Here is a 27,909-nt window from a genome sequence, read left to right as displayed (position 1 = left end):
AGATAGACCCCCCTCTTTACTGATCCATATCAACACAACATCTACCACGTCAGAACACGAAGCAAATAAAGATTCCGAACTTTCAATCAGCACCTCCTCGACCTAGACAAGCATCCTAGATTAACACGTCGAGTTTCCAACACACTACCTCATAATGCACTTCTTCACACTTCCCACTCTCCTCATCGGCCTCACTTTCACCTCGGCCATGCCCCTCATACCCCAAAACCACCATGGAGTAAGCCCATACCTCGCGCCCTCCCAATCCCCCGAATTCTGCTCCACGCCACCGCAAAACCCCAGCGTAAAATGGTGCCTGTGGCCCAGCTTTACAAAGGAGTGCCACTCGCGTGTGTTTGAGCAAGAGCCGTGGTGCGAGAATTTCGGCGAATACAAAGATAGACCTCGCTCCATCGGTCCCGATATGGGTAAGTTATTTTACCTAGACAATATCTGCATCTCGAATTATGGACATTTGCTGATTTTTGGGATTTGTTGGTCAGGCGGCCATTGCAGGTTGTATAAAGAGATGAACTGCAAGGATGAGGATGCAGTAGAGATTTGGGAGGGGAAGGGGGCGGAGCCGATTCAGTGTCCGGGCTTGTCGGCTGTGGGGAACCCGGTTTGGTTTAAGAGTATGAAGTGTAGGAAGGATTAGACGGTGGTGTGGGGGGGTTTTCTTTTTTTCTTACGGCGTGTTAGGTTCTTATTTTTGCTTTCTTTGATGGTGGGAGCGGGTTTGTATGGATTGGTTGGATGCAGATAGATGGATTGTTATTGGTTTGGCATTGAGTTGAAGCTAGTGGATACTGGCTTAGCTATCTGCGGTGTTTATATCTTTGATGCGTTTGGTACTACTTCTTTAGGACTGCATTCATAATTTGTATACAACATGTATATCAGGGAATATATCAATTCAGTGTTCCATTTCATACGAACGTAACACAAGTAGACGATCTAAACGTCAACTAAGCCCAACCTGGCATGTAAGCACCGCGTTCTAAACTTCCCATCTACCTCCTGCTTCCATAAACAGCCCCGAATGCCCACCTAAACCTACCTGCGCGGGATCCTCCCAGGATAATTATCACCCCCACTACCCTGGTATTCCCCTCCACTAGATCCATCCGAGTTCTGCGTCCCCTCGTTCTCCGTCCCCTCGTTCTCCGTCCTACATCTCATACTACTAAACCAATCCGGCTTCCCAGCATCACTCATACCGGGGCACTCCAACTTCGTCTTCGTATTATCCTTCCAGATGCTGACCGGATCACCCCCACATTTGTTGTCCTTGAACAACTCACAGTACCCACCGTGCTGAGGGCGGATGGAAAGGGGGCGCCTTTCTGGGTTTGCGTCGAAAGCTAGACACAAGTCTCGGTCGGGGTAGTAGGCGTGCCATTCGCAGGGCCCGTTGAAGTTTGTGGAAAGGCAGTAGGTTACACCGGCTATGGTGCCTTCGGCTCCGGGTTTACAGTCTGGTTGGTCTTGGCTGGACGTGTCGTCCGGGTGGGAGCTGACGGCGAAGGGGAGAGCCGTTGCTGCGGTGATGATGAGGGGGAAGAGGGTGAGTGGGTGCATTGTGGTGTGAGAGGAATGCGAATTCGTGTTGTTTGTTTCTAATTATATGGGCGTCGTGCTATGTTGATGCGTGAGTTCTTGTGTGATTGATGTTACGTGTAACGATGAAGGAAGGGAGAAGTATGCTGTCAGGTCTATTTATGTCTGCTTTTTGCATCGTACAGTGCTGTTCAGTACCACATTCAATGGCAGGAATCTCGACTTTGCTCGGCGCTTTGATAGGGCGTTGTGAAGCTCGGGTGTGATGGAGTGGGCTGGAAGGGACGCATCGTGCTGTTCATGTCGCAGTCATTATTGAAAAGAAGGACGCCAATGTAACGGGAAACCATCACATCTTCGCCGCCCGGGGAGGATATATTAGGGTTCTGCGTCCGCGTCAGTCTCTTCCCACCTCCTCCACACAATTGTGCCAGCAACCAACAAGAGCCGCTGCTACCTCAAGAATAGGCATCCTTCTTGCTGTCTAAACCCGAACCCAACTGATCGATATGCTGAACATCTGCCCTACATACCTAACCAGCATCTTCTTTGCCATCACCGCTTCGACCCCCGTCAACACGCCCACAAGAGATACCATCGTTGTCCAAGTAATCCCAGCCACTGGCGGCGGATTCAGCGGCAGTAACACCGACCTGCGCACCTTCAATGATCCGAACTCCCCTGTCTGCGATGTCAAAGTAGGCCGACCTGGCGGCGTCTACATCTGCCCCGGCCCAAACTTCACCCCTTCTGCAACTCAAACATGCAAGTGGTGGCCACCTCCTGCTGCTGCTGACGAAACAGTCTGCATTTCTTACCAAAAGGAGATCGGTCTTGCTCTGAGTCGTCCTCAGTCTATCGGACCTGACCCCGGTGGCTACTGCCTTTTATACCAGGAGCCGGATTGCAAGAATGGAGCGCAAGCTCATATTATAGCTAATGGACAAGCGTACAAGTGAGTTGCTCGAGATGAAGAGAGTATCGAGAGGCTTGCTAACTCTAGTAGTACTATCGGGTGTCCTGGGTTGAACGGTGACTTTGGGATTGTGAGTTTGCAGTGTTGGCCGAATACGCGGCGGTGGAAGTGACCTCGGGATGGCGGACTGGCGGAACATTGGACAAATGTTGTGACTTGAACTGTGGCATATTGCGTTTATATATTTGTGGTAGGAGTCAGTTGTAGGCGCGAATAGAAATGTCGAGCTTTGAGTTGAGATCAGCGGGCGTTTCGTGACGGTTTTGAAGTGCGCACGAAATGAGTTGTTTGATGACGTAATCCACACGCACTAAGCGGAGGGAGGTTTTTGATCCTCTATCATCAACCATGCACCTACAGTCTTAGTCTCACCATCACATGACGCCGTTCCGATACTGCGTTTGTAGCTGCCAGCCTCGCGTCCACTGGCTAGGTACCATACCTGCCGTCACCACTTGACTTCAGCACCACGTCGCTACACCACACCTGGGCAGCCACCTCACTAAAGAACTAACACTTAAGCATCAATGTTCAGAAGGAAACGCGGCCCCAATAATATCTCCAGAAGAATCCATCGAAGTAGCGCGCAAATGCGGCGTGACGGAACCTTGGTTGCTTTCTTTCACTCCGGAGAGGCAGCGCAGCCATCGCTTTGTGGCTCACCTTATCGATTCATCAAGATAACGTTTTCGATAGCCAGACATCCCAGCCACCCAAATTCATGGTAATACAATTAAAAATGTCGCCCTCAGACACCCCAGCATCGCGACCGAAGCTGCCGGAGTCGGTCCACCAGTATTCATCACGACTAGACGTATCGCAAGGACCTCTGCGCGCAACCTCAGATGGTGTATTGGTTAACGAACAGACTGGCGATTATGTCAATCTCGACCTTCCACCGCGCAACCGCGACGCTCTTGAGCCCGCACCCACAACGGGTATGACCACCGCCAAGACTCCCATCATTGAACTTCCAGAAGCTAGTAACGGCGGAAATGGTCTTGATGATCCACGCAAACGGAAGTCTGTAGGGCAGCTTTTCAAAGACATGTGGACAAAGCTTCGGTGATTGCCTGCTGAAGAGAGGCTTTCTGTCAAGATGGGAGGTTGAAGATACATGGTGCAAGGAAGAAGATCGTATCTAAAGAAGCTGTGATCGGATCGCGCACAGTCAAACATTGTTTGACTTGACTTGACGCTGGTCATTGAATTAACCTGGAGGTAAGTCAAACCCCCAATGACACTCAATGTGCAAGCATCAACATTACCCATACTTCAGAAGCTGTACGTCGCGAAAACAAGGAGTAACTCTGCTTTCATGTGAAGCACCAAACACGCTGCGTGCACTCTTCGTATACATCTCCAGATCTCCATTGTCTGTGATACCTCGTAGCCCTTCAAGAACAGCACTCCCTTCCAATCACTGCGTAGAGCATTAGCCGAAGAGCAATATCATCACTTAAGCTCCCAATCGATCATGTTACAATCAAACATACACTGCAAGCAGTACATTGCCACACGCAAGACACCGTGCCACGTGAATAAGGTGAAGTCGAGTGCCAACACAGTCTAGGCTCTTCAAACTACATGCTTGATCTGCTAGCTATGTGTGGTTCTCTACATTATCAAGTGTTCAGTATGTTACAGGCGAACTGTCAGATACGATCAACCTGTTTGTTCGCTGAGAGTAGCAGCATGTATATATATTCCGCTGTGCTCCACGTATCTCTCCCCAGAACAACGACAACTATTACACTTACATTTCCATTACACTGCACTGCCAACATCTCAGCAATTTACTGCCGGTCAGTAGCTTACTCATATACCCTCAACCTAATCGAACACTCGCACACTCGAACACTCGAACACTCGAACACTCGAACACGAAGATATCCCAACGTATACCTAGTCAATCACTACGATGCCCATCACAGTCACCAAGACTATGCTCTCCGACGCCAGCAGACATGGCCGTGATCTGGCTAAAAACATGGTGGCTAGAACTAGAAATCCTTGGATTACCGAAGCGGCAGTGGGGAAATTCTGTTCAGCGTACACAAACTGCTATGGAGGCGGATATCTAGAAAGAGCCGCTACTACCACCTATGGAACCAGAGTGCGAAATCCGACGCCTGAAGAATCTAGGTCATACATAATAGCTGCTGTCACTGCCACCTGGAATGGACCACCCCCTCACCCGCTCCAACTTTCAGAGGGGACTTTCTATGTTCATCCACGTGTTCAAAATCAAAATTGGGAGGATGGCAAAGATAAAACGAGGACAGCACCGGTTGATCTCCAGGGGAACCAAATTGATTCACCAAGGAACACAGTCAATACTCCAGGTGCTAGTCCCCAGGCAGCTCCACGATCTCGCTCGGGTAGCCATCACAGTTCACCGATGTCAGAAACAGAGAAAACGTTTAATGAGTTTATCGACATGCCGTCAAACTCGCCTTCACCAGGTCCTTCTGGAACTCAACCTGCGCGGGGAAATCTGAAGACACATAACACATTGCAGAGTGCTAGTGCAGGACCTAGCGAGAAACGTGGAAATAGTGCGGTCCGTACACCGACGCATTCACCCTCAGGATTGCCAGTATCCAAGAAGCCGAAAGCAACATCATCTACGAGCAATACTGGCGTCACAAGGGATAGAGCAATTAGTGTTTCATCCAGTCCTCCTGACTTTAACATATTAAGGAGGATCCCAGATCCACGTTCATTAGGCCGGATCCCAAGTCCACCGTCATTTGACAAGAATAAAGAGCAAGACTACATCGGCAAAGGCAAGGGACGGAAGTTCTGAGAGTGATGAGAATGCGTGTTCGGCGTATGGGATGAGCTTCAGAGCCAGGCTTTTGGTTGATGTGCACGTGATAGTTAAGCGTTGTGTATTCTTGAAGTTCTTCAGCGGTGTTATATGTACAGGTCGACATGCAGCGGTTTTTTCATGAGTTAAGATGAGGCAAGCGGTTCCGAAATGGATATTGCGGAGCGGCATAGATAGCTGGCTAGTTATTACTGATTTTTGGCATGTACTGTAATCTAGAACATTCTACATATCTTTTCAATATCGATCCCGACTCTCCCTCTTCGATGTTTGTGTTGCGTAGCTGTTCTTAGCTCTCGATCGAAACTTGTCGCACATCCTAGGGAAGTCGCGCATGTCTTCCCAATGCTTTAAATTTACGCACATATAGCGCGGGTTCTGCATACGCACACTGCCTCGAGACTTTTGTTTGCGAGTATTTCAATATTTAGATCTTCATGTGAGCTGTGGTTCATACGCCCGAACGGCATGAAGGCCTGCGCATCGCTTGTTTGTGCCTAACAAGCGGGTATACTAGTCTCTCAATAGCATGACGTGAGTTGCACGGCTTTAGACGGCGATCAATCGCGTCACAGACAATAGCCATTGTTCGGGTAGCTCTTCGTGAGCTCTTGTATTGTCACGTATTGAGTCAAACACCCAGAGTCACATACGAGATGTCAAGAGGAGAAAGTCACCAAAATGGAGTAACATACGGAGATTCACGAATGTTTAAGTCGTTTGTCACCACTGCCTATATATACTTGGACGTGCTGTACTTTTTCTTCTGCAGAACACCAACAACAATCACAACTGCTACTTCCACCATTCTAACGTTATACCCAACGTTTAACAATCTACTGCCGGCCAGTAGCTCATATATACATACCCTCAATCTAATCGAGAACTCAGATATCTGCATACGAAGACATTTCTACAAACACTCTGTTAGCCGATTGTCTGCGCTAAAAGCTCGACCACTTCTACCTTTCGAAACTTCTGGCTACTCATATCTCTCGCAGCAAGATGTGTTTGAATACTTGCGTTTCGATGCACAGTCGCTGCCCCAACAACCACTCATATATAGTAACAGTATGTCAGGCTTTCAACAGCACAAACTGCCCTAGTGGTGTAATGGGCGAGCCTTTTGCATTGGGCAATGGCTACTTCGACCTATCAGAAGAGGAATGTGCGCAGTGTCAAGCCGGATATGACGATGGAGCTGGGTTGGCCGCGGGACCGCGGAGAGATAATTATGATCCCACGAAAGGCGAGAGAGCATTATCCAGAAAGATTGCGAATGAGCATGGGGTCAGGGATAAGTGGAACTCGGAAGATGAAAAGAAAAGATTCATCGAAACACATACGTTTCATGCGCTAGAACAATATGCAAGAAGGGCAGCTACCCTAGGATATGGTAGGATGCCACACAGAACCGCGGAGGAATATAAAGAAATCCTAGACAAGACCAAGTATGATATGTGGGGTAGGAATCTCCCTTCAGGGTTCGAGTTTGAAGAGCGGGGAGTGGATAAGAGCAGGGGCAAGGGCAAGGGCAAAGGCAAGAAACCAGCGTCGGAACCACAGCAGATGTATTCGGAATCCGTCCCGTCTGTGACGCCTAGCCGTGGTCGAGAACGTCAGCCTCCGGCGCCTGAAATTAGCACAGGTCCACCACGTGTTACAGATCAATCCTCTAGTGGCTACGGGACGAGCATCCAAAGGCACAGTCATGCCGCAGCTCAAGATCCACTCCGTCAAAGCAGCTACTCGGCAGGCGCGGGAAAAAGCATACCTCCAAGTCTTCCTCCAGCCTCTCAAGTATATCGTCCTACGAATCGTCCTACGGATCCTCCTATAAATCCTCCTACAAGCACTTCATTCCTTCCTCCAGCCACTCAAGCAAACCCTCCTACAGATGATCCTCCAAATCCCCCTACAAACCCAACTTTACATTCCATTACGCAAAGTTCTACGAATCCAGTTTTTCGAAACCTAAATAAATCCCAAAAGCAGCAAGTCGACCATCTTTTCCGGCTGACCAGAAAAAGGGCCAAGTTGACCGCTCTACAGAAGGCCCATGTATGGCCGTCCAACGAGGATGTGGATGAACTTTCCCACATCTGGGCAGAAGAGCATGTAGTCGATTACGCTAAAAAGCTCGTCAATGCTGGAGACGGCAGAGTGCCACAGTCAACGCGGGACGAGAAAGACAAGTGCCTAGAGAGGACATTCAAAAGGTTTGGACCAGCTAGGCTGCCTGACAACTTCAGTCCCCATGACGGGTATGAAGGATTCAGAAAGGGCAGTCGGGCGGAAAAAGTTTATCTAGCTAGCCGGCGATCCGTGGCACCTATTCAATCTCCTCAGGCCGGTCGCGAATTAGATAACCCTTCTTCACAGCAGCATGAAAATCAGGCTCAATCCTCCGCTCTCCAGGGTGGAAGAGCAGTTGAACATAGCCCAAGACATGGAGCCCAAGCGCAGCAGCCCCATATTGAAGACGATCAAGATGGTTGGCAGCCTAATTCGGGTGACCCATTGTATAATAATCCCTCCACACCTTCTGATACAGGCAGCCAAGTTCGTAATTCGTTGAGGGCTGGTTCCCTTGACCCCCAGGGTCCAGGGGCACCCCCATTTAGCGGTCGAACGGGATTAACTCCATTTAGTGGGGATAGTGTAGACGCTTCAGGGGAATCTGATCCTGAGCACCCTAGAACCCGCCAGCCATCACCCGCAACTGGGGGAGGCTTACCAAATGTCGTAGGCCAGTCCCCTCTCCGCGGCGGTGTAGACCCCCGTAGTCGTGCCGCGTCAAACGCAAGCTCTCTGGGGTCCTCTGGAAATAGGATGCACACACATGGGCCGTCAGTGTCACCGCCAGCTGTTGCACGTCAAATCCATTCTGAGAAAAGCAACTCTCCATTGGATAAAGGACCATCGCCGATTCTTACGCCCAATGCACAACACACGGAGTACGAGATCGCGAGGCATGCAGCGGAGAGAGGCGAAACATACCAAGATCATAATAGCTGGATGGAGCAAATGCGTCTATTGGGTAGTCCTTCAGATCAGGGTCATACTAGGGAAGGATTAGCGCCCTTGTTTCCCCAAAATTTAGCAGCCGGCCAAGTGCATTCGCGGCCGTCTACTAGTGAGAGCAATCAATCGTTCGGCGGAGGAGCTCTCGCGTCGCGGACGAACACCCCGGCCCCTGGCACAACTCGACAGCCCAGCGGGTCAATACCGAAACCACAGGCAAAGAAAAGCAGAAATGTTACGCACGCTGCAAGTAGCCCTGGCCAAGGCTTCATAGGCTCCCCGCCCAGTGCGGCATCCGGATCACCGCCGCCCTTACGTCGTCGCGAGATTTCCAACGTCCCCCTACGACCAAGTGCCTCCCCAGCGCCATCGACTCCTGTAGTCACCACGCCTCCTATTCGTCAGGGAACTCCGCGTGTCCAACAGGCACGAGCGTCTACCACACCAGGACCCACCAGCGCACCACGTGATACTACACCACATCGTAACCCAGCGCCTTCAACTCCTGCAGCCACCACGCCTCATGTTCGTCATGGAACTCCGCCTCTTCAACAGACAAGGCCAACTAACACACCAGGACCCACCAGCGCACCGCGTGATACTACACCACATCGTCATCCAGCGCCTCATACTGTAGCTCCTGTCACGGGCGCTGGAAGGGGTCAGGGCACCGGCGGCGCGCCTCATGGTTCCAGCAATCAGGGTCCGGCCAAGAAGTCCACCGGTAGGGGGAAGTAAGCAGGCAACGAAGGGCACGACCCAGGATATAAAGTAGCTAGATTCGAAGATGGTATGAAGGGATTGCTGACGATGTTGTTCTTTCTTTGCGTGGGCGTTGTCTTTGGCATAATGTTTCGAGTTTCGATCGCTTATTTATTTACGGAACGATGGTTTACGGACGGACATGGTCGTCCGTTCTCTTTTCTTTGCTGATTGCGGTCGGTACATCGGATAGGCTTTCTGGAAAAGCCTTGTTTGTCATTGCGTGCTTATAACGTGTTCGGTATCGGGTTAGTGGTTTGCGATGGTCGTGAGAGCGAGTCTTTGTACAGCGGGTGTGTTTATAGTATCGGAGGGTTAATGGTGGGACTTGAGAATGCGGACGTGTACATAGCTAGACGAAAATATGAAAATACAAAAAAACGATACAAGGGTGTTCATGCGCTGGGACTGATGTGGCGACGATGGCGCCGAGCGCATGGATGGTGGGTGAAGAGTAGAAGGAAAAGCGGCCCGCGCAAAGACAAGCGATACGCAATACTAAACTAGTATGTTGGAAACGATACCACCGAGCAGTACGATCCACGCATCGGCGAACAACACACGCGATGATAAAGGAAGGAGCACCACGATGGTGGTCGGAGACGTGACGCGTCGATACCACGCTAGGAGCTTACGTCATCAACCTCGGTGGTCCCACCATGAGGTCACAACCTCGTTCCGCAACCTCATGCCACACTCCCATCCTTCATTGCACAGCCCCATTCCATAACGAAGGACAGAGTGCACCTTTGACTCAGACTGGGGCCTAGTCATGGCTAGACCCCATTACGCAACCCCATCCCACAGGCACGTTCCTCATTCCACAACGAAGGACAGAGCGCGCCCTTGACTCACACTGAACCTGATCCTTGGTTCAACCTCATTCCGCTACCATGATGCCGATCATCATCATCATCGGCACGCGTACCCAACGCGAACACCACCACCACACCCAGCGCCAACCCATATATTCGGATTTTGACGGTTTTTAGACATGACACGTTTTTCTCCCATTTTCCAGACACAATGACGTCGTGCATGTTTAATGACGAGGAAGAGAAGACGCGAGCGCACAGGAACATGAAGATTTTGACAATAGCATTCGGAACGAGGACATCACTTTGTGAGCCAGTGGTTTCGGTCACTCGCAGCTGCGAGCTGATATAGAAGGCGGAGAACGCGTGGAAGATTACGAGTTTTACACTCAAACACCGCATCCGACGCTCTCGTCGTAATTTTCTTCGTTGTCGAGTTTTGATAAAGCGCAGGCGGGACGCGCAGGACATGCGCCTTTTCCTTTCTTTGCTTTTGACATCGGGAGTACTACCCGAGGTTCACGGGCGCACACATTGCTAATGTGATGTTATGTTTTGAGAACCACCATGGCCGGTCTTTCATCTGGTTTTGATGTAAGAATTAGAAGCCGAGAGACACACGCCATTCATAAAGAGTCGGTACTTTTCGGTCCAGACATCACGGCATTCCAAGATGGTTTTGAGACGACAAAGGAAGAAGATTGTACAAAGACACTCTTCCCACAATCTCGATCGAAGCTTTATACCCGCCATCAACATCAGCCTCGGTCGTGGAGCCAGCGCAGTGGAAACAGCACGCATCATCATCCTGTAGAGACGTTCTGGAGGTAGTATAACATCGACGCGCGGGAAAGTCAGCACAACATAGTAGAGCTGCAAACGCCTTTCAGACACCGACATTTAAGCCACTCCATTAAGTTTTGGTTCAACAAGAGAAGAAAGCGCGCAGCATATCTCGTCGGATTCATTTTTTTGGTCGACCAGGCCAGCGGATCATGACGTGGCTTTTGACGATTTTTGGAACATGACCCAGGGAAAGAAGAATGTAAGATAATAAGACCACTCTCAAAGTCGACGTAGATATAGGGAGGAGAGAACTAGGCTCGCACATCTTCGCCTCTCTCTATCTTTTTGGTCTTTCCAGAACATCATATGTCGCTGGCGATTCATTGGTGTGTGTTTGACAACATGACTTGTTCTTTTTCCGCTTTCGTTTGGCGGCGTTGTCGTTTATAAGAGGAGAAGATCTCTGCTTCGCACATTGCGGAGGCTTGAGAAATTTTGTGAAGAGGAAGAAGACCGAGGGACAGACATGCCAATTCGGGTCTGCTTTTTTGGAGAAAGCGCCATGTATCCTTCATCGGCGTCTTTGAGAGTGCCCGGTGGGCATGTGTGTAACGGAGAAGAAGATATGGTGCGAACGGGGGGTTTATATATGCGTCCACCGGCTGCCATGTCACGTGCATCAATCTCTTGCGGTGGCAGGAATGAGTGAGTAAGTCCAGATTCCAAAGAACAAAGATGCGGAAAAGCATGCTTAGTCTGGCCATACGCATCCAGAACATGAAGGGTTGATTGAAAGTGAGTATTTATCGAAGTCAATATATTGCATGCCTCCGCCGTTGCATAATTTGATGCTAAAAGAAGCTCCACATACTCATGTCCGCACGCAAAACCCAACTTTTGAGAAGACCAAAGTGACAAGCAGAAAGTCAAAAGGTCAATCGCCCAAGTCATGTCCATCCTGCTGCCTCGGCTGCACCAAAACCCATGGACATATCGCAACGACTTTTCTTGGCCATGAGTCCCGTGGAATGACCGCATACAAAACCACAAATCCCAAAAGTAAAACCGATATCGCAAGTCATCGCCCAAATAGCATGCAGACATGATCGAACGTTCATCGCAGGTATGCCAGAAGCCTAGCCATCGCTTCACGCCCTTCTCCAAGAGCTCGTCAAGCAGATGTTCAGGGCTCGCCGCCGTGCGCGCCATACACGTTATGCTCATCCGCACACCACACCTAAAGCTTCAACGGCTTCCTGTAGAACGGGCCGCGATAGTTCTGAAGACCGCCTTCACAGTCCACTCCCAGGAACGGGGATCCGTAGTCGTTCTTGAGAAACCGCCTATCCTTCGGATCAATATGAGCTCCCTCTTTCATCGCCGTCTCAGATAGGCGGCCGTTCACACACGCAATATCCAGCTTTTGCGGGCCCAGCTTCTTCAGTATGTTGATGTGTATTTCCTTGAGGCGGAGGACTTCTTCGCGCTGACGGCAAAACTTAAATCCGTAGTCCCGCTGCAAACAGGCAGGAGGCTCGTCGTCAACCGGATCCAGGATGAACTGCCGAAGACGCCAGACGGTGGACCGCTTGGTGGGTGGGGTGGAGAGGAAGGTCTTGAGATAAGGAAATAGGTCGCGGAAATGGCTGTATTCGTACTGGTCGAAGAGTTTGACGATGGAATTCGATTCCAAGGCATTCTGAAGTTCGCGGAATGCGGCTTCTGGATCTTTGGCTTCCTTGAGTAGTGCGACGTAAAGTCCTGCTAGCTGTCTCTCTTGCTCCTCGTCCTTGGTGGTCACGAAGCCGAATGCGTACCATGCGGCTGTGTCTGTTGGAAGCAGCCTCTCTCTCAGTATAGTCCCAACTAGTTGCGCCGTTTCTTGCTTGGTTGCGGGCTGCAGGCGATGGAGAGCGAGGTTTCGATCTTCTGAGCTTAAGTAAGGCTGCACTGCGGTCATCAGCGGACCGAGGCTGGCGACAGCTGGCCGAGGAGGAGGAGCAGGAAGAGGAAGAGGAAGAGTGGGATTTGCAATTGCCGTTTCGACCGCTGTCGCTACGTACTGCTTCATCCGCTTCGACTTCTCTTTCTGAGGTAGTGGGGACGGCTTGATGGTGCTTGAGGACATCGCGCTCGCCATCGGAGTGGCAAAAGAAACATTCTTTACCGGTGAACTGGGCCTCAGGTGGAATGTGACGTTCCTAAACGTCTGCGAAGACCTGGCAGCCCGAATCAAGGTGCTGTAGACACGTTCGGGGAAGCCGAGGGCGCAAATGAGGTCGAATAATTTGTTGGCGAAGTAACTCTTCTCAAGGATATACCTCATTCGATCCCGTAGGTTGAGAAGTACCCTCGTCATAGTTGATGCAAAGTGAACGAGCTTGTTCAACTCTTTCATCGAGCCGTCGAACGCATGGACGTCATGTGATAGCCTAATGATATTATCGCCCAGATCTCGATCCAGCATCGAGCCTCTATTGTCGGCGTCATCAATGCCGAACATCCTCGTAACGAGCCCATCAAACGTAGTCTGGTTCTCGTCGAAAATCTTTTGTATACTTCGTATGACTTGTTCGACTTTATCGTAGTTGAAGATAAGAATAATGTCCCATAGTTCTGAGCACGCGCGATCGAGTGGCGGACCTATAGATGTTAGCGATGAAGGCTCAAAGCTAGATGAAGCATACCTGAAGGATGCATCGCAACAGCGGCCAGTCCATCTTCGAGCTCGCGCACAAATTTCCGCAGTCCTTCATCGAGCGCAATGTTCGGCCGGTGCGACTGTTTGTCTTTCGTCAGGAATATATCCATGGCGTTGACGTTGGGCGCCTCTCGTATGTTCGCTGCGGTGCCTAGCATCTTCGACAAGCGCCTTAGGAAGCGATCCTTCAGGCTAAGCGTTATGCCTAGTCCCTTTGTTGGTACGATGCCGGTCGAGTCATCGATGAGGTCTTCCTCGACGAAGATGCCATAGGGACTTTCTTCGCAAGGTTCATTCCGAGGCGCTGCGCCCGCTGATTGCTGCAATTGTGAAGCCATATTACCGGGGTAATGGATGTGCTTCCGTTTTGAGTGAGACGTAGTGTCGGGATAAGGTGAGTTATCGTTAAGAGTAGAGGTCAAGTGTTTGGAGTGGCGCCGTCTTAGTATTGATCTGTACCGCCAGTCAGTACACACCACTCTCGAGATGAACTAAGAACGAAAGACTCACCGCTTTCTTGGGCAGCCTCGTCAAGCGCACGACTATGCCGTGGTCGCTATCGCTCCCGTTCGAGATCACTTCCCCGCTCGGACGTAGTCGACTTCCCTGCTAAATCGATATATCGTGAGGAGGGTTACTCCATAAGATTCATCGCAAAGAGGTGAGCAATAGGGCTTGCTTTTGAGTACTTTCCGAGTGTGGTGTGGGAGAGACGCAGGTCCAGGCTGAGACGTTGATATAGACGACGGCAGCGGTGACTGATGCGGCCGCCTTTACCTTTAGCTTGCGTTGTCGATAGGAAGCATGACGTAATGCGCTCGCAATGCATTGGTAGGAGGATAGGCAGAGGTAAGAGGTAAGAGAGCGGTATAACGCGGGGCCAATCTGGACCATTCTGGCGCGTTTGGATCCGGAAGGAGCAGGAGCGAACGGCAGGAACCAAGATAATGGAACGACGATACGGTATGAGGAAGGAGCGAATGGGAAAGTTGCACATGAAGAGCTTTTCACATGTTACTTACTCTGAACACAAGGAAACAGAAAAGACGCTGCAAGCGATGCTAATACAACAACAACCAAGCCCGCGCCGATGGATGCGATGCTATACAACCATCTCAGCCTGCGCACTCAGACACTGAGACCATTACGGGCTGGAGTAGACACAACAGCAGCAGTATTGAAACCACCACCTCTCCACCTCACACACACACCCCATCTACCCCCCAAACCCAAACACCTCCGCCGTACTCAACATACTCATCCTCGTCCCCCACAGCGCAATAACAATCAACACCACATCCACAACCAGCAAAACCACCGCGCCCACCATAAACCTCGGGCAAAAGATCCTATAAAGCATAAGATGCCTCCTCAAATGCCCCGCCCACATAGTCGTCGCCAGATTAACAGTCGCATAAAACAAAACATGCGTAGCCACCGCCTTCGTAACCACACTAAGCAGACCCTTCTTCTGAGGCTTAACCTTCCAAAGCACGCACGCCGGAACCGCAATAGCGCAAAGAATCTGTGCGCCGAACGTGTTGAGGATGACGATGATGGGGGTCCATGGGTAGCGTATCTTGGTCAAGGGGATGAAAGCGGATTCCCATTGGATGGAGGAGAGAGTGGCTTGGTGGCCTGTTTTGAAGAAGTGGAAGGAGCCGAGGAGGCCGAGGACAACGGGGCCGATGGCGGATTGACGCAGGTTGTTCGTGTCGATGATTTCGAAGAGAGAGAAGAGTTGCCAGACTAAGATGCCGATTGCACCTGCGCCCATGGGTTTCTGTAAGACGGCAACGGCGAGGTACCAGATGGTGATGAGGAGGGCGTAGCGCGAGCCGTGGACATTTGCGAAACCGTGGATGATGACTTCTTCCTTGGGGGCGCCGTTTTCGTCGACGCCGCCGTCTTTGTTGATGATGACGTTGAGGAGTGGCTTGGACCAGTTGTAGATTGAGTAGCCAAAGGCCATGCTGATGGCGAGCACGATCTGGGCGAGGAAGCGCTTGGTGATGCGGATGATGTTCTCCCAGCCTGGGGCCCATTCACCGTCGTCGGCGGCGTCGAGGGCCCAGTATGCGGCGGACATCATTAGGCCGAAGCGCAGTGCGAGACCTATCCAAAGGGTCGCGTAGTGCTGGTAGCTCTTGGTGCCGTCGTAGTAGCTCTTGATGAACGTAGGGATGAGGATGGCGGCGGCGACGGGTATGGCGAGTTGCCATGGTGCGGATGTAGTGGACAAAGCGGATCCGTAGTATGTGGACTTGCAGTATGGCATCTGCTCTTCTCTGCACAGTCTCGAGAAGCTCGCAACCCTAAGCAAGATGGTGAACAAGATGGAGTGGTAAGCGCCCAGAGTGCGGTCTGAAATACTCTTTCGACGGAAAGATGAGATAAGCGCAAGAACGCCAAAGGTGGTCAGGAAGTACAGGAGAATCTCGTCCTCCCAGATGGTGAATGAGTTGGCTGCAAAGCCGCCAGAGAGCGCAAGAGTGAAGATGACACTCGTCCAGCCCCAGATGCTGTTTGGCATCGGAGGCATGAGGCGGTAACTCAGCGAGTAGAAAGTAGAAGCGCAGCCGACGATTCCAGTGAGAGCAGAGGAGAGGACAAGGACGTGCGACTTGGCGTCCACTGGCATGAAGATGGTAAAGCCAACACCAACGATACCTCCGAGGACCAGACCAATGGCGCCTCGGGTGAAGAAGACGGGAGTGACGTCGGCACGATCGCCATGCAGAATCCTAGCGTAGAGGGCAACCACGATGAGACTGGCGGCCAAGACTGTGACACCACTGACCATCCTGGGGACGTCGAATCGAGCCCAAAGGTCGCGGCAGATGCGGAGCGTATCGCGCTGGTAGGCACCGAAAGCCTCGTACGCCTGGCGCATCTCGTCACTGTTGGCCTTGGACTTTCCGAGCGAGTTCCACGCGTCATTTGCGTTCTTCCAGAGAGCAAGCGAAGAAGCCCTTGCGCTATCGGCAATGCCACGAACCTTGGCATACTCATGTTGGTAGTTGTGAATTTGCGCCGCTGTCAGGCGGTTGACAGTAGCCAAATTCTTGTAGTCAGCGCCGTCCTTGCCAATAAAAGCTTCTTCGATGGGTTTTCCGAGGTTGTTGAAGGGTATGGGCATGCCTAGAAGAAGCGAGAGAGTTGGAACGAGGTCGATCTGTCCGACTGGTCGGGTCTTTGCGTTGGCCGGGGGCGCGACATAGGCAGGATTGCTGCGCCCAAATATACCCTTCTTCGAGTACATCCACAGCGCAGCCTGGATCTCATCATCCGACTCTCCTCCATGGTCACCCTTTGCGTCCATACCGTGATCGCCCATAACAACTAACAGGGTGTCGTCATCGATGGACCTAATCATGCGCTGGAACACCTTGTCCATTTCGCTCAACTTCGCGGCCATGGCAGGGTGATCGGGTCCGTAACGGTGTCCAGCGTGGTCCACGCCCAGATAGTGACCGAAAACGACATCCCACTTGTCGGCATTCTCAGCCTGCAAAAGTGGGAAGATGTGCTCACTCACGCCATAGTCAACAGTGTGCAGATCCCAGACGTTGAACGAATCGTACGCGTGCGTGAGGTTCGGCTCGAAGTAGTCCGGGAAAAGAGCGTGCCATGTGTCGTCACCGAGGTGAACCATCCTCTTGCCCGCATTCTTCAATTGTCCGACCAAGTTATCCTCAAGAATCTCCTGGCCCGCAAAGTTGCTGCCCACGTCGATGAAGGTGGGCAACGTACCCGTTGTGAGCCCCTTCAACCTCTGCATCGTGGCCGTCGGCGGGTCAGCGATGAAGGGCAAGAGGAACGCGTTCTGGGGCTGATTCCTCGCCGTGTCGTATAGCACGGGGAAAGCATTGTGAAAATGGCGCGGGGCGATTGGAGGGGCTTGGGACGGGTTCTCGGCTTTGACAACGAGATCGACAGGTTCGAATTGTTCGGGGAAGGGCACAGTGAAGTCATATCGCAGCGCGTCGACGATGATGACGACTGCTTTGTTGAATGTCTTCGGGTGCCAGCACCCCTTTTCCGCGTCGCCCGGTGTGTACGCGTTCGCAGAGTCGATTGGGGGGAGGGCGCATTCTGACTTGTGGTCGAGCACCAATCGCGTAAGAAGGAAGCCGCTGGTGAAGAGGTAGATACCGAGGATGTGGAGTATTCTGGTAACCGTTAGCGATGCATGTCTTGAGGGGAAAGCCGGGAAAGGGCTGCGATGGAGAAACCTACAGTATGAAGGTAAAGAAAGCGACAATGATGCCATGAGCAGCCTTGAAGTGCACCTGCCCAAGCCTCTTCGCCTTATCAGGGTCGTGTACAGCCGTCCGCTGACCTTGCGACGGCTGCTGCTGTTGTGGCTGTTGCGCCGGCTTCTGAACTTTGGGCGCGGTGCTCCGGCCGGCGGTGATGTCGGACAGAGGCGTGAAGACCTCGCCGTTCTCCATGGTGGATAGAGAGGGGTGGCCAATTGGCGCTTAGCAAATGCCAAATGGAGATTCAATGGGATTCAAATGGCTGAAGAGGCCTCAAGGAGCGACAGAATCCATGGGGAGAAAGTTGGTGCGCTGTTTACAAAAGTGAGGATGTGTCGCAAGCATCCACAAGTGGATCACCCATTTCGCCGAGCCTCCGATGTCATGCATCCGCCATCGAGGTACGCGCCTCGCGCCCGTCGCTAGCTGTGCTTGGGACTTGTAATACGAGCCTTGACATCATGCCTGCATGCTTCCCGTTCGTACCAGAATACCCAAAGACCCTGCATGCACTGGTTCATTCACGTCAACTTCACATCACGATCAAATGCACGCGTTTTGTATGTCTTGACAAAGGATTGTATTGGCTCTCATGCTGCTCTGCGCAGTCGCTAGAGAGTGAGTTGTATATCATACATTAGTGAATAAGAGTTATGTAAGAGGTGTAGAAACCTCGTTGAAGAGATGGCCAATCATCAGGGGGTATACAGCGGAATAGCCAGTCAACTCCGAGAATATACATAAATGGTGTGCCCTGCCGGCTATGCCACAGCTTCAGCAGGAACGGAGAAGCTGACAGTCAGCGCGGTATAGCCGTCATCAAGGGTAGTCGGTCGTAGCCAAGTGGCTGGAAGGCCCGGGCTGCTAGACTTTCTGTAGCAGCAGTCTAGCCGGGTGTTGAGATTGGTGTCATGAGAGTCATGAGTAGTATTTGTCGTCCTTCTCCTTCAGTCCGCCCATGCGATCCAGGTCGAGCGAGTCGAAGCGGTCTGATGCGTCGCGTTGGTAGGCCGGGAGGTCTTCTTGTACAGGCTCCAGTCCGACGCTGTGGTCTCCAACGCGAACGACGACAACGCGACCCGATTGTTGCTTGCCGGATTCGTCGACCTCGTCGGGGAAGGTGATGCGGATCTCGGGTACCGGGCTGGTAGGGCTGTCCATGAGGTTCTGCTTTTCGGAGTAGGTGATGACGGATTCCCGGCCCTTGTACGGCATCGCAGTGATAGTCAGGCGATTGACATTTGATTGGCGCTTCTCGTAGATAGGGAGTTCTGGGTCGGCCTGGGCTTGTTTCCTGCCTCTGCGGACGCTGCGGAGGAACATGAGGCCTCCTATGCATAGCATGCCGAGGAGAACGAGCATCATGAGGGTAACGAGCAGGGCGAGGTGGGTAGAGCTAAGGCTGCCATCCTCGCTGCGCTTGATAAGGTTGATGTTCATCATTATGATATGGGTGGTATTGTGTTTCGTTAGGGCGTGTCGATGGCGTGCAGATAACTCTGAGGTTGGTAGTGTTGATTAAGGAGTGTAGTTGCTGTTTGCATGTTAGTTCCCATTGTCCCGCTCGCATTGCTTCTGTTCGGTGTTGTGGTTGTACATTCGCGCGGAGGCTTGGCGGAATGTGACGGACGCCAACGGGAACAAGCGGATACGCACCTGATAGCACCGTCGGTTCGCAAGCTGGTGGATTGATAGAGAACGAGAGACACAAGGTGGGAAAGAGCGTAATGCGAGATATCGCTGAAAGAGTGAAGCGATAAGTCGACGAGGGAAGAATGAGTGAAGGTGGGCGAGACCGTGGAGGAGGTGAGCAAGGAGGTCGAGATGGGAACCAACGTTATTTTGAACCGCCTTGCGGTCACCAATGCAAAATGCAGGTACGATGCACTGATAGCGAATCAGCGATCGGCACTAAGGCGCGCACCTTCCTCTTTACCTAGTTTAGGAGAGGAAGCCGCCCACGCTAAGCCGCGTCCGTGAGGCACAATAAGATGACGGTAGCACGCTCATCCTCTCGATCTTATTTTTGGCTTCGCTGGCGCCAGCGATCTCCCCGCCGCTGCCGCACGAAACCACAACAATCAGGGTCGTCCTTCTGCGATGGTTCCCAAACCCGAGCCAAAGTAAAAACGCCGTCGCCGCAAACAGAGCAAAACAAACAACGGTTATAGCGCGTGGAGTATTTTCTGATATGCAAGGGGCGGTAATAACGAATGACGGGGGTAGGATTTAGCCAGAGGTCGAGACTCTCCGGTGTGGATCGCCGGTGGATCGTGGCCAGCACGTACTCCTGTTGCGCTCGGTTGAGGCGACCGCCCCAGACTATGTACTGTCACCCTCACGACGCCAATCTGGATGTTGCGTTAAGCTTATCGAGTGCGAGACGCGACGTGTTTTAGACTGATTGTGACAACGGCGTGGAGACGAGTTGACAGCGCTGGCTGAGACGAACGTCTTGCCCGAGTGCGGAGCGATGCAGGATTATGCTGGTCGATAGCACATGCCACAGCAACGCGCGTAATGAACGATGGATTTGTGGACCGCTTCCAAGGCTGGCGCAGGGAGCACCGTGTGGTGATGGAACTCGAGCCTCCTCAGGCACGTCTCTCTTGCGTTCGACAAAGCCTTGAGGCAGCCCTTCATCACCGCAAAGTTGGCATAAGGCTTCCGCTCCACCTGCAGCGTCGCAGTCGTCAGCAGCGCGCAAGTGACACGAGGGAATTCGTCATGGTCCTACGGATGCAGCCAGGCCGGCACTTGGCTTCTCCACTGCGCCCACTCGGTTCCTGTCCCCGCCGTTAAACATCTCATCGTCAGGCCCTGCGTTTGAGCCTTCGGGACGTTTGATGCCTTCCCGCCTGCCTGACGCCAAGTGACCCCTTGACTCTGGGGCTGTCGCATGTCGTCTTCTAGAAGCGATGAACTGTCTGCGATTGAGGGGAAATGCTGTCACCGGCTCTTCTCAGACAGCTACATGGCACTGGATGGTGTTCCATCGTGACCTCGCGGCGATCAATGGTGGCTTATCGTGTGTAACACCACTCAACGCAACAAGAGCGGTGTGGATGTGAAGCTTCATGACGAACACAGTCAGAGGAGGAACTTTATCACCAAGAAAGCACTTGGCGATTGCAGCAGTTTGCTCTGCCTGTTGGCCCGCCAGCGCAGCACGGCTATGAACACAGAGCGGAGATGGGAGGCTCACTGGACGCCTCGCATCCGACTTGCAGCCTTGCAGCGCAAACCCGCAGCTAGGAGGCGTTATATTTGCAGGGAGTGTTGGCAGCGAGGACAATCCATGGATGATCTAGGTCACGAGCGTGAGAAGGCTTTTCTTCATCGATCAAACCCACAGCGAGTGCGACCGTGGTTGCCGTGCATCGTCTGCTGTGCCTCCAGGCAATCACGTCGACGAGCTCCTCATGTCCATGCATGTCACTCAGGCTGCATCGAGGTCGACCAATTCGCTCCAAGTAAGCAGACAGAGGTCAATTGGTCATCGCAGAAAAGTCGACGAGGGCAACACATGGTGGGCGTGGGTTGGCTACCGACGTCTTGTGGCTACCAAGAATCTTGTCCCGACGGCAAACACTGGCATGCAGGAGGGTGAAGACGTAGCAGAGGGTGCGCTTGGACGTGGCGGCAGGGTGGTGGTGAAACACGACGGGCCTGTAGATAATGCTGAGGGTCTCCTATCCATGCATGGGGAGTGTCTCAGGCTGCCATAACGACACCTCGCATCACAGAGGATCGTCCGGATTCCGTTGCCGCATCGTCCCTGACTCGCTCTTGGCACACGCGAGCGCATTGCAGCCGGTGGGCGCAAGAGGAAAGAAAACGGAGGATATTTGTTCTTAGGGAGATCATACCTCAGATTCCAATCGCACCGTCGACCCTCTCCCCAAGCCTGGCCTGCATCCAAGCACCCGAAGACCTCTAGGCGACGCTTTCGGTACAACCTGAGCCTTAGCGTTTCCCCAGTGCTTTAGTTGCCCTTAGTTGCCGATCCTATCCTCCAGGGCAGTCGCATCTTCATCACCAAAAACACATCTTCCGAACCCACAGCTGGCGCAACCCTCTCCCTCAGGCTGCGCCCCGAAACCTCTGCGCCCGCTACCAAACTCGCGCGCCCGGCCTGCCCACACACACACGCCCACCGCCCGCACGCCCGCCCATTATCTATATCCTCCTCCCGCACCGCTGCATTCGTGCCCTGCCTCCCGCCCTTGCACTCCCCGCCGCTGCATTTGGTCATCGCACCCGTATGCGTCCCCCGCCTGGCGCGCAACATCATTGCTTCAAGACTAGCATGAACTGTGCCTAGAAAGATTACATCGCCCACCCGGACCTGCATACCTCGCCCGCACCCACGGCCTCCCTCCCTCGGACGTCCGCGACCACCTCTCTTTGTTCGCCGCCGCATCCGTGTGCACCACGCCGCCGCACAATATATTCATAGTCCCTCACTATACCGGCTGGAAAGAGCGTCCGTATTCTCTGCCCCCGCACCTGCCCTGTCTGCGCTGACGCCTGAGCCTAGTCCGACCCTCGCACTCGCGCACGCATAAGCCACCCCGCGCATCCTCCACCGGACAGCACTATATTCTCCGCTGCCTAATAACGTCACTCTCGCCTGTAAATGAACAGCACGCCCGGTGACTCCAGTCGTAACATGGCAGTCATGTCCGGCAATGTGGGTAGCCACTTCCCGATGCATGCAGCATGGCGTACTGACACTTGCTCCAGACTCGACCGCGCGACTACTCCAACGGCATCTCGCTCAACGGCACAGACGCTGAGCGCTCGCACGCATCCCCGTGGGGAAAGACTATCTGGAACAACTCCATCGGCTCGTTTGGGCTTGGCTCCGCTGGCAGAGACAACTCGCGTCCCCGAGGTATGCCACTATTGAATTATGACCAGTGCAACGCTGACCCGCGCCCAGAGAACGGTGCCTCCGCAGACTTGGTCGAAGGCAAGACCGGCTCAGGTTCCCTCCTAGCCAACTCAGAGACCGAATGGAGACCCACCGCCCGACCTGCTTGGGGTGAACATCGATCCGGCAGCATACCGAACGCCAGGAGCTCCGGCGTATCACCAGCCCGGAAGCGATCTGTCGCTCAAGCGCCCGTCCAGCAGTACAGCGACAACTCGCCTTCTTCCTTCTTCCCTTCTGCGAGGGGCTCGCTGGCAGGCCAAGGCTCGCACGCGAGACCGGTGAAGCCATTCCTTGACCCCACCACCTCCACCTTCACTTCGCACCAGATCGACTCACTCAACACTGGTTTCACCAACTTTGGATTCGGCCAGACAGATGCCACATCCCAGCGACCCGACACCGGCGTCACATCCTGGCCAGACACAGGCTCAGTCCACTCCCCAAGCGAGGACCGCCGGAGCGTAGCAAACTCAGAGTACTTTGCGTCCTCTAGTGGAGCTGGTTCACAAAGCGGAAGTCTGCCTCCGTCCCGGCATGGTGCTGAACCCGCACCCTTCGGCCAGGCAGCAGATGCCTTTTCTAGGCTCTCTCAGCTTCCCCGTCAAGCATCGTCCTTTTCCATGGCCAGTGGCCGCGCCTTCCAAGAACGAAGCGGATCGATACAAAGCGAGTCGTTTGGCACGTTCGGAAGGCTGAGCCACGAGCAAGAGCAAGACGCGCGCATGGGACCGAATAGGTCGTTTAGCATCAACGCATTCACGCCAGCAGCAACACCCGGGCAGGACATGAACGGTGCGCTCTCCAGAGCAGACGACGGCAACTTCAGCAATGCAGGCACATACACCCCAGATGGTTATCCCAACCACCAGCTCAACTCGCAGCTACGTTCCTCTCAGCTTGACAACAGTCGGAGTGTGCCCAACGGGACTGGCGTTCGTCAGAGTCCGTTCTACTCTCAGATGAGCACACCACCCGTGTACGACCGTCTCAACCCGTACACCAGCGAGCAAATGTTGGCGCATCCCAACAGCGTCACGCAGCTCCAGAACAAACTCGCTGGATTCCAGATGGCGCAACAAGAACGGCGCAACTTCATCTCTCCCAGCCAACTTCACCAGCAACAGTATCAGCACCTCTTTCCCGCAGCTCAGCTACAAAACCCATACCAGTACCAGTATGGTCTCCCCAACGGCCTGCCCCTTTCCGCTATACCACAGCACATGAACGTGCCTTCGATGCAGCCCATGCAGCCTGTCCAACAGCAGCCACCCAGGGGTCCTCGGGAGCAGCAGGTCGGTGATGGGCTCGGCGCTATGAGCATTGAACTGTCCAACTTCAAGAGAGAGCAAAAGCAGAGCAAGCGATGGGAGCTTACCGACATCAAAGGCCATGTGGTGGAGTTTGCCGGAGATCAACATGGCTCCCGCTTCATCCAGCAGAAGCTCGAATCAGCCAACAGCGAAGTCAAGGAGAGCGTCTTCAGGGAGCTCGAAGAGAACGCGCTGCAGCTCATGCAGGACGTTTTTGGCAACTACGTCATCCAGAAGTTCTTTGAGCATGGAGACCAGGTCCAAAAGAAAATTCTTGTTGCAAAGATGAAGGGTCACGTACTTGCGCTTGCCAACCAGATGTACGCTTGCAGAGTAGTGCAAAAGGTACGTTTTTCTCTCCCACGTCTTGAGCATAGATACTAACCACACCAGGCGCTTGAGCACGCACTTACCGAGCAGCAAGCCGAGATGGTCAAGGAACTCGAGAAGGACGTTCTCAAGACTGTGAAGGATCAGAACGGCAACCACGTCATCCAGAAGGTTATCGACCGGGTACCAATGCAGTACATCCAGAAGGTGGTCGAGGCTTTCAGAGGCAACGTCGGCGTACTCTCGGTCAACTCGTACGGATGCCGTGTCGTTCAGCGACTACTTGAGAAGGTGCCGGAGCCACAACGGAGATTCATCCTGAACGAGCTACACGCAGAGGGACCCAAGCTCATCACCGACCAATACGGCAACTACGTCACTCAGCATGTCATCGAGCACGGCTTGCCTGAAGACAGGGCTAAGATCGTGGCTTTGATCAAGGCGCAGTTCCTCCTGTTCTCGAAGCACAAGTTCGCCAGCAACGTCGTCGAGCAGTGCCTCAAGTGCAGCGACGATGCGCAACGTCGTGAGCTTGTATCGGTCATCCTTGCCAAGAACGAGCGAGGCGAGTCAAACGTCATGAACCTTCTCAGGGACGGCTACGGCAACTATGTCATCCAAAAGATGCTGGACACACTCAACCGCGATGACTACGAGAAGTTCGTCCAAGCACTCAAGCCTGAGCTTGAAAAGGCCAAGAAGGTCATTCCCGGCAAGCAATGTGTCTCGGTAAGTAGTCGCGTGACCTAGCCTTTCCTTCAAAATAGTCGACTAACAGATGCCCAGGTCGAGAAGAAGATGTTCCGCTACGATCGCATCGACTCCCCGACCATGCCCACACCCGCTCTCAGCAGCACTGCGCAGTCGCCGCAGAGCAGCTCCCACCCAAGCACGAACAACTCCACCGTCGACGAACCCGTACATAGCGCGCTTGCGAATGGCAAGTACAGCGCCGCCAACGCCACTGGCGGTGTCAGCATCGAGGACACCGTCCTATAGAGCAACCCGCCCTCCAGAGATACTGCCCACATAGGCTTCGTAATCCGTGAACGATACCCGTCACTCGCCACACATTCCGTTCTACACATCCATACTTGACTGCCAGGGTCGGCGGCATACCTGCATTCTACTGTTCATATACCATACTTATTACTTTTGCCTTTCATTGTTACATATCACTACGATTTCCGTCACGTTCCATCATTGAACGGCCACGAAAATCAACGTATCGCTTTCACACACTTTACCCCCAAAAAGAGCTTGGAGTCTTAATTCGGTTGTTGTTGTCATTGTTGCTTGCTTCTACTGCTCATCTTTATCCTCTTGGGAAATATCTGCTTAGGCAAAAGGCATGGCATCGATGGGGTATGGGTTACCACTACTGTATTACCTCATGAAATAATGGGTGCTTTGACGGGATCTGTTTTTCTTTCGAAACGGGCGTACATGGAGAGATATCTCTGGTTTCTGGTTGGAATACCATGGGAAAGAGGTTACCGATCTCGTAGATGAATGGGTCTCTTGGCGAAGATGGGTGTGTTGTTGTACTGTATACTACACAGTCATAACTTCACCTGACGTTTTGTCCAAATTTGCCACCACGTGAAGTATGTGGTGATCGTCCCGATTGACGGACGGGTATGAGTGGAGGCTACGGCTGACCCGCAGTTTTTTGGGGGCAAACGTCTAGTTGCCGCAGCTCCCGAGGTCGTGCAGGTGTCCTGACTAGGCGCTCTAGCTTGGTGGCTATATAAAGGTCTCTTGACTTGCTTCTTTGGCTGATCATCAAACTATCTTTTGTTCTTCCATTCTACCAAAACCCTGGTGAAGGTAACTCATGGCGTGTTTCAAAAGTACGATTCGTCTACCACATGTTCTCCCGTCGGTCTCCTGGAAAAACAAAAAACACTTCCAACTCTTCACTATGATCTGCTTCGAAAGTCGCCAAGCTGCAGTCGATGTGAGCAGTTGAGAGGATTGTGGCGAACTGCAAAAACAAAATCAATAGAGGCTGTATTCATGAGTTCGCTGCCCTCCCCGTCGCAGTGGCTATAAAAGCAGTCTCGTGGACTAAGACTCCTTCCTGCATCTTCCTCCTCTGCGATACTCAAAATCCCCAGATGAACTTCGCATGTCTGAACTTTCCCAAAATTCGTTACGCCAAAATGCATGGGTCTCGGTTCGCCTCTCCGCCTTTTACAAAAACGTCATGGTACGAGTCCATGTTGGACTAGAAACCAAATAGCAGAGTTCGGATGTCTGGAGACTTGAAAAGGCCACCTCTCAGCAGGATGTCTGCCGGTTTGCTGTTCTGAGCTTTCTACAAAGAAATCCGTCTTCGTACTATGCTGGATCAAAAATGAGTAACAACCCCGTGATGTCTGGAGACTCCAAAAGATGTCGCACCAACCCCATGTCTGTCGGTCTGCTGCTGCGCCTTCTGCAGAAAATGGAAGACCGGTTTCAAATGTTCTGCTTCCGCTTTTTCGCCACCCGAACGGGCATTAGCGGCGATCTGGACTGTATAAAACCACGTCGTAGCTCGTCTGCTTTCCTCGCATCATCTCTACACTCTTCTTCCAAAATATCAAAACAACTCGAAAGAGTTTTTATGTGGAGAGTCTGGAAACGCGTTCAGAGATACGAAATGACCCGCTCGTCTTCTTCCCTTCTTCTATATCCAGAACGAATGTCGGTCTACTCTATGACCCTGGAAGAAGTCTATCGCTGCCCGTCTTTCTAAAAGTTCAAACTGACCGCGTCATGTTGGTATGTGTGCGTCGAGAAGTCTGGCCTCGCCGGATACTCAAATTCCAAATTCGCAGATCTATGATCAACAAGATGGCTGGTGCGGTCTTAAAACGTACATCATCAGTCATATGTGCGGTTCCGGCCTCCAACTTCCCAAACAACATTCTCGGCACTCTATTCACTAAAATTCAGCAAAAATCATTTCATGTTTGCGAGACGCTGTTTCAGCGATTGATGAGTGTTGGAGTGCCTGTTTGTGGTCTACGGAAGTCATTGCCGAAGATTGCAATGTTGTGTGTGCGAGAAATACACTTAAGGAGTGCGCATGATCTGTGCGAGAGGACTTGCGCAACTTCAACAATCTGATTAAAATCCAAAGTAAAGTGTGAACGACTTATGTCGTTGTCCTCTTCGCTCTTTCCGCATCTCGTCCGCCCGCAAATACTAGTAGTATCGCGTGATGTCTGCGCTCTTATACACAACTGTTATGTATAAATACCTCTCCCTTCGTCGCTCTCCTCCTCTTCTTCTATCAACTGTCTCCTGGTGTTTAATACCAAAAATGACAGCCTCCGACCCTATGTGTGCGGCTTCGAAAAAAACCACCGGCAATACTATGCTGCGTTCTCCTCCGCTTCTCTTCCCGCGGTCTAGAAACTACATCATTCCCATATCATGTGCCAGCACTATCGCACCCTTAAACCGCACGGTCCGCTTGCTCTGGGTCTACTGCGACATAAATACTACCATCTTCGTCCCTCCAGAGACTTCATCGTTCAATCTTCAACCCGCGGTTACGCAGTACCCAAATCAAAAAACATTTTAGCCATGAGTGCGGACCTAAAAGCCAGCGGCACCGA

General features: G+C 52.5%; 4 protein-coding genes across 4 annotated transcripts; 1 reads left to right on the top strand and 3 right to left on the bottom strand.

Annotated features, from left to right (window-relative positions):
• Positions 1-11,993: 11,993 nt before the first annotated feature.
• On the bottom strand, positions 11,994-13,795 carry J4E87_007043 (uncharacterized protein; the record flags this gene model as incomplete). The annotated part of the gene is made up of 2 exons (XM_049378640.1): positions 11,994-13,399; positions 13,444-13,795. The coding sequence occupies 2 exons, from the start codon at positions 13,793-13,795 to the stop codon at positions 11,994-11,996; spliced, it is 1,758 nt and encodes a 585-aa protein (XP_049231661.1).
• An 878-nt stretch (positions 13,796-14,673) lies between these two features.
• On the bottom strand, positions 14,674-17,911 carry J4E87_007042 (uncharacterized protein; the record flags this gene model as incomplete). Its single annotated transcript, XM_049378639.1, has 2 exons — positions 14,674-17,629; positions 17,697-17,911. 2 exons carry the CDS (start codon positions 17,909-17,911, stop codon positions 14,674-14,676), a joined length of 3,171 nt encoding a protein of 1,056 aa, XP_049231660.1.
• Positions 17,912-18,637: 726 nt separating this feature from the next.
• Positions 18,638-19,162, bottom strand: J4E87_007041 (uncharacterized protein; the record flags this gene model as incomplete). The annotated part of the gene is made up of 1 exon (XM_049378638.1): positions 18,638-19,162. One exon carries the CDS (start codon positions 19,160-19,162, stop codon positions 18,638-18,640), a length of 525 nt encoding a protein of 174 aa, XP_049231659.1.
• A 3,238-nt stretch (positions 19,163-22,400) lies between these two features.
• Positions 22,401-25,297, top strand: J4E87_007040 (uncharacterized protein; the record flags this gene model as incomplete). Its single annotated transcript, XM_049378637.1, has 5 exons — positions 22,401-22,412; positions 22,466-22,616; positions 22,665-24,313; positions 24,362-25,027; positions 25,085-25,297. The coding sequence occupies 5 exons, from the start codon at positions 22,401-22,403 to the stop codon at positions 25,295-25,297; spliced, it is 2,691 nt and encodes an 896-aa protein (XP_049231658.1).
• Between the last annotated feature and the right edge of the window lie 2,612 nt (positions 25,298-27,909).

Source organism: Alternaria ethzedia (assembly GCF_023757985.1).
Source record: "Alternaria ethzedia strain BMP 0044 chromosome Unknown scaffold_18, whole genome shotgun sequence".
NCBI classification, from domain to species: Eukaryota; Fungi; Ascomycota; class Dothideomycetes; order Pleosporales; family Pleosporaceae; genus Alternaria; species Alternaria ethzedia.
Note: the sequence above shows the minus strand (reverse complement) of the source record. Positions and strands in the feature narration are given on the sequence as shown.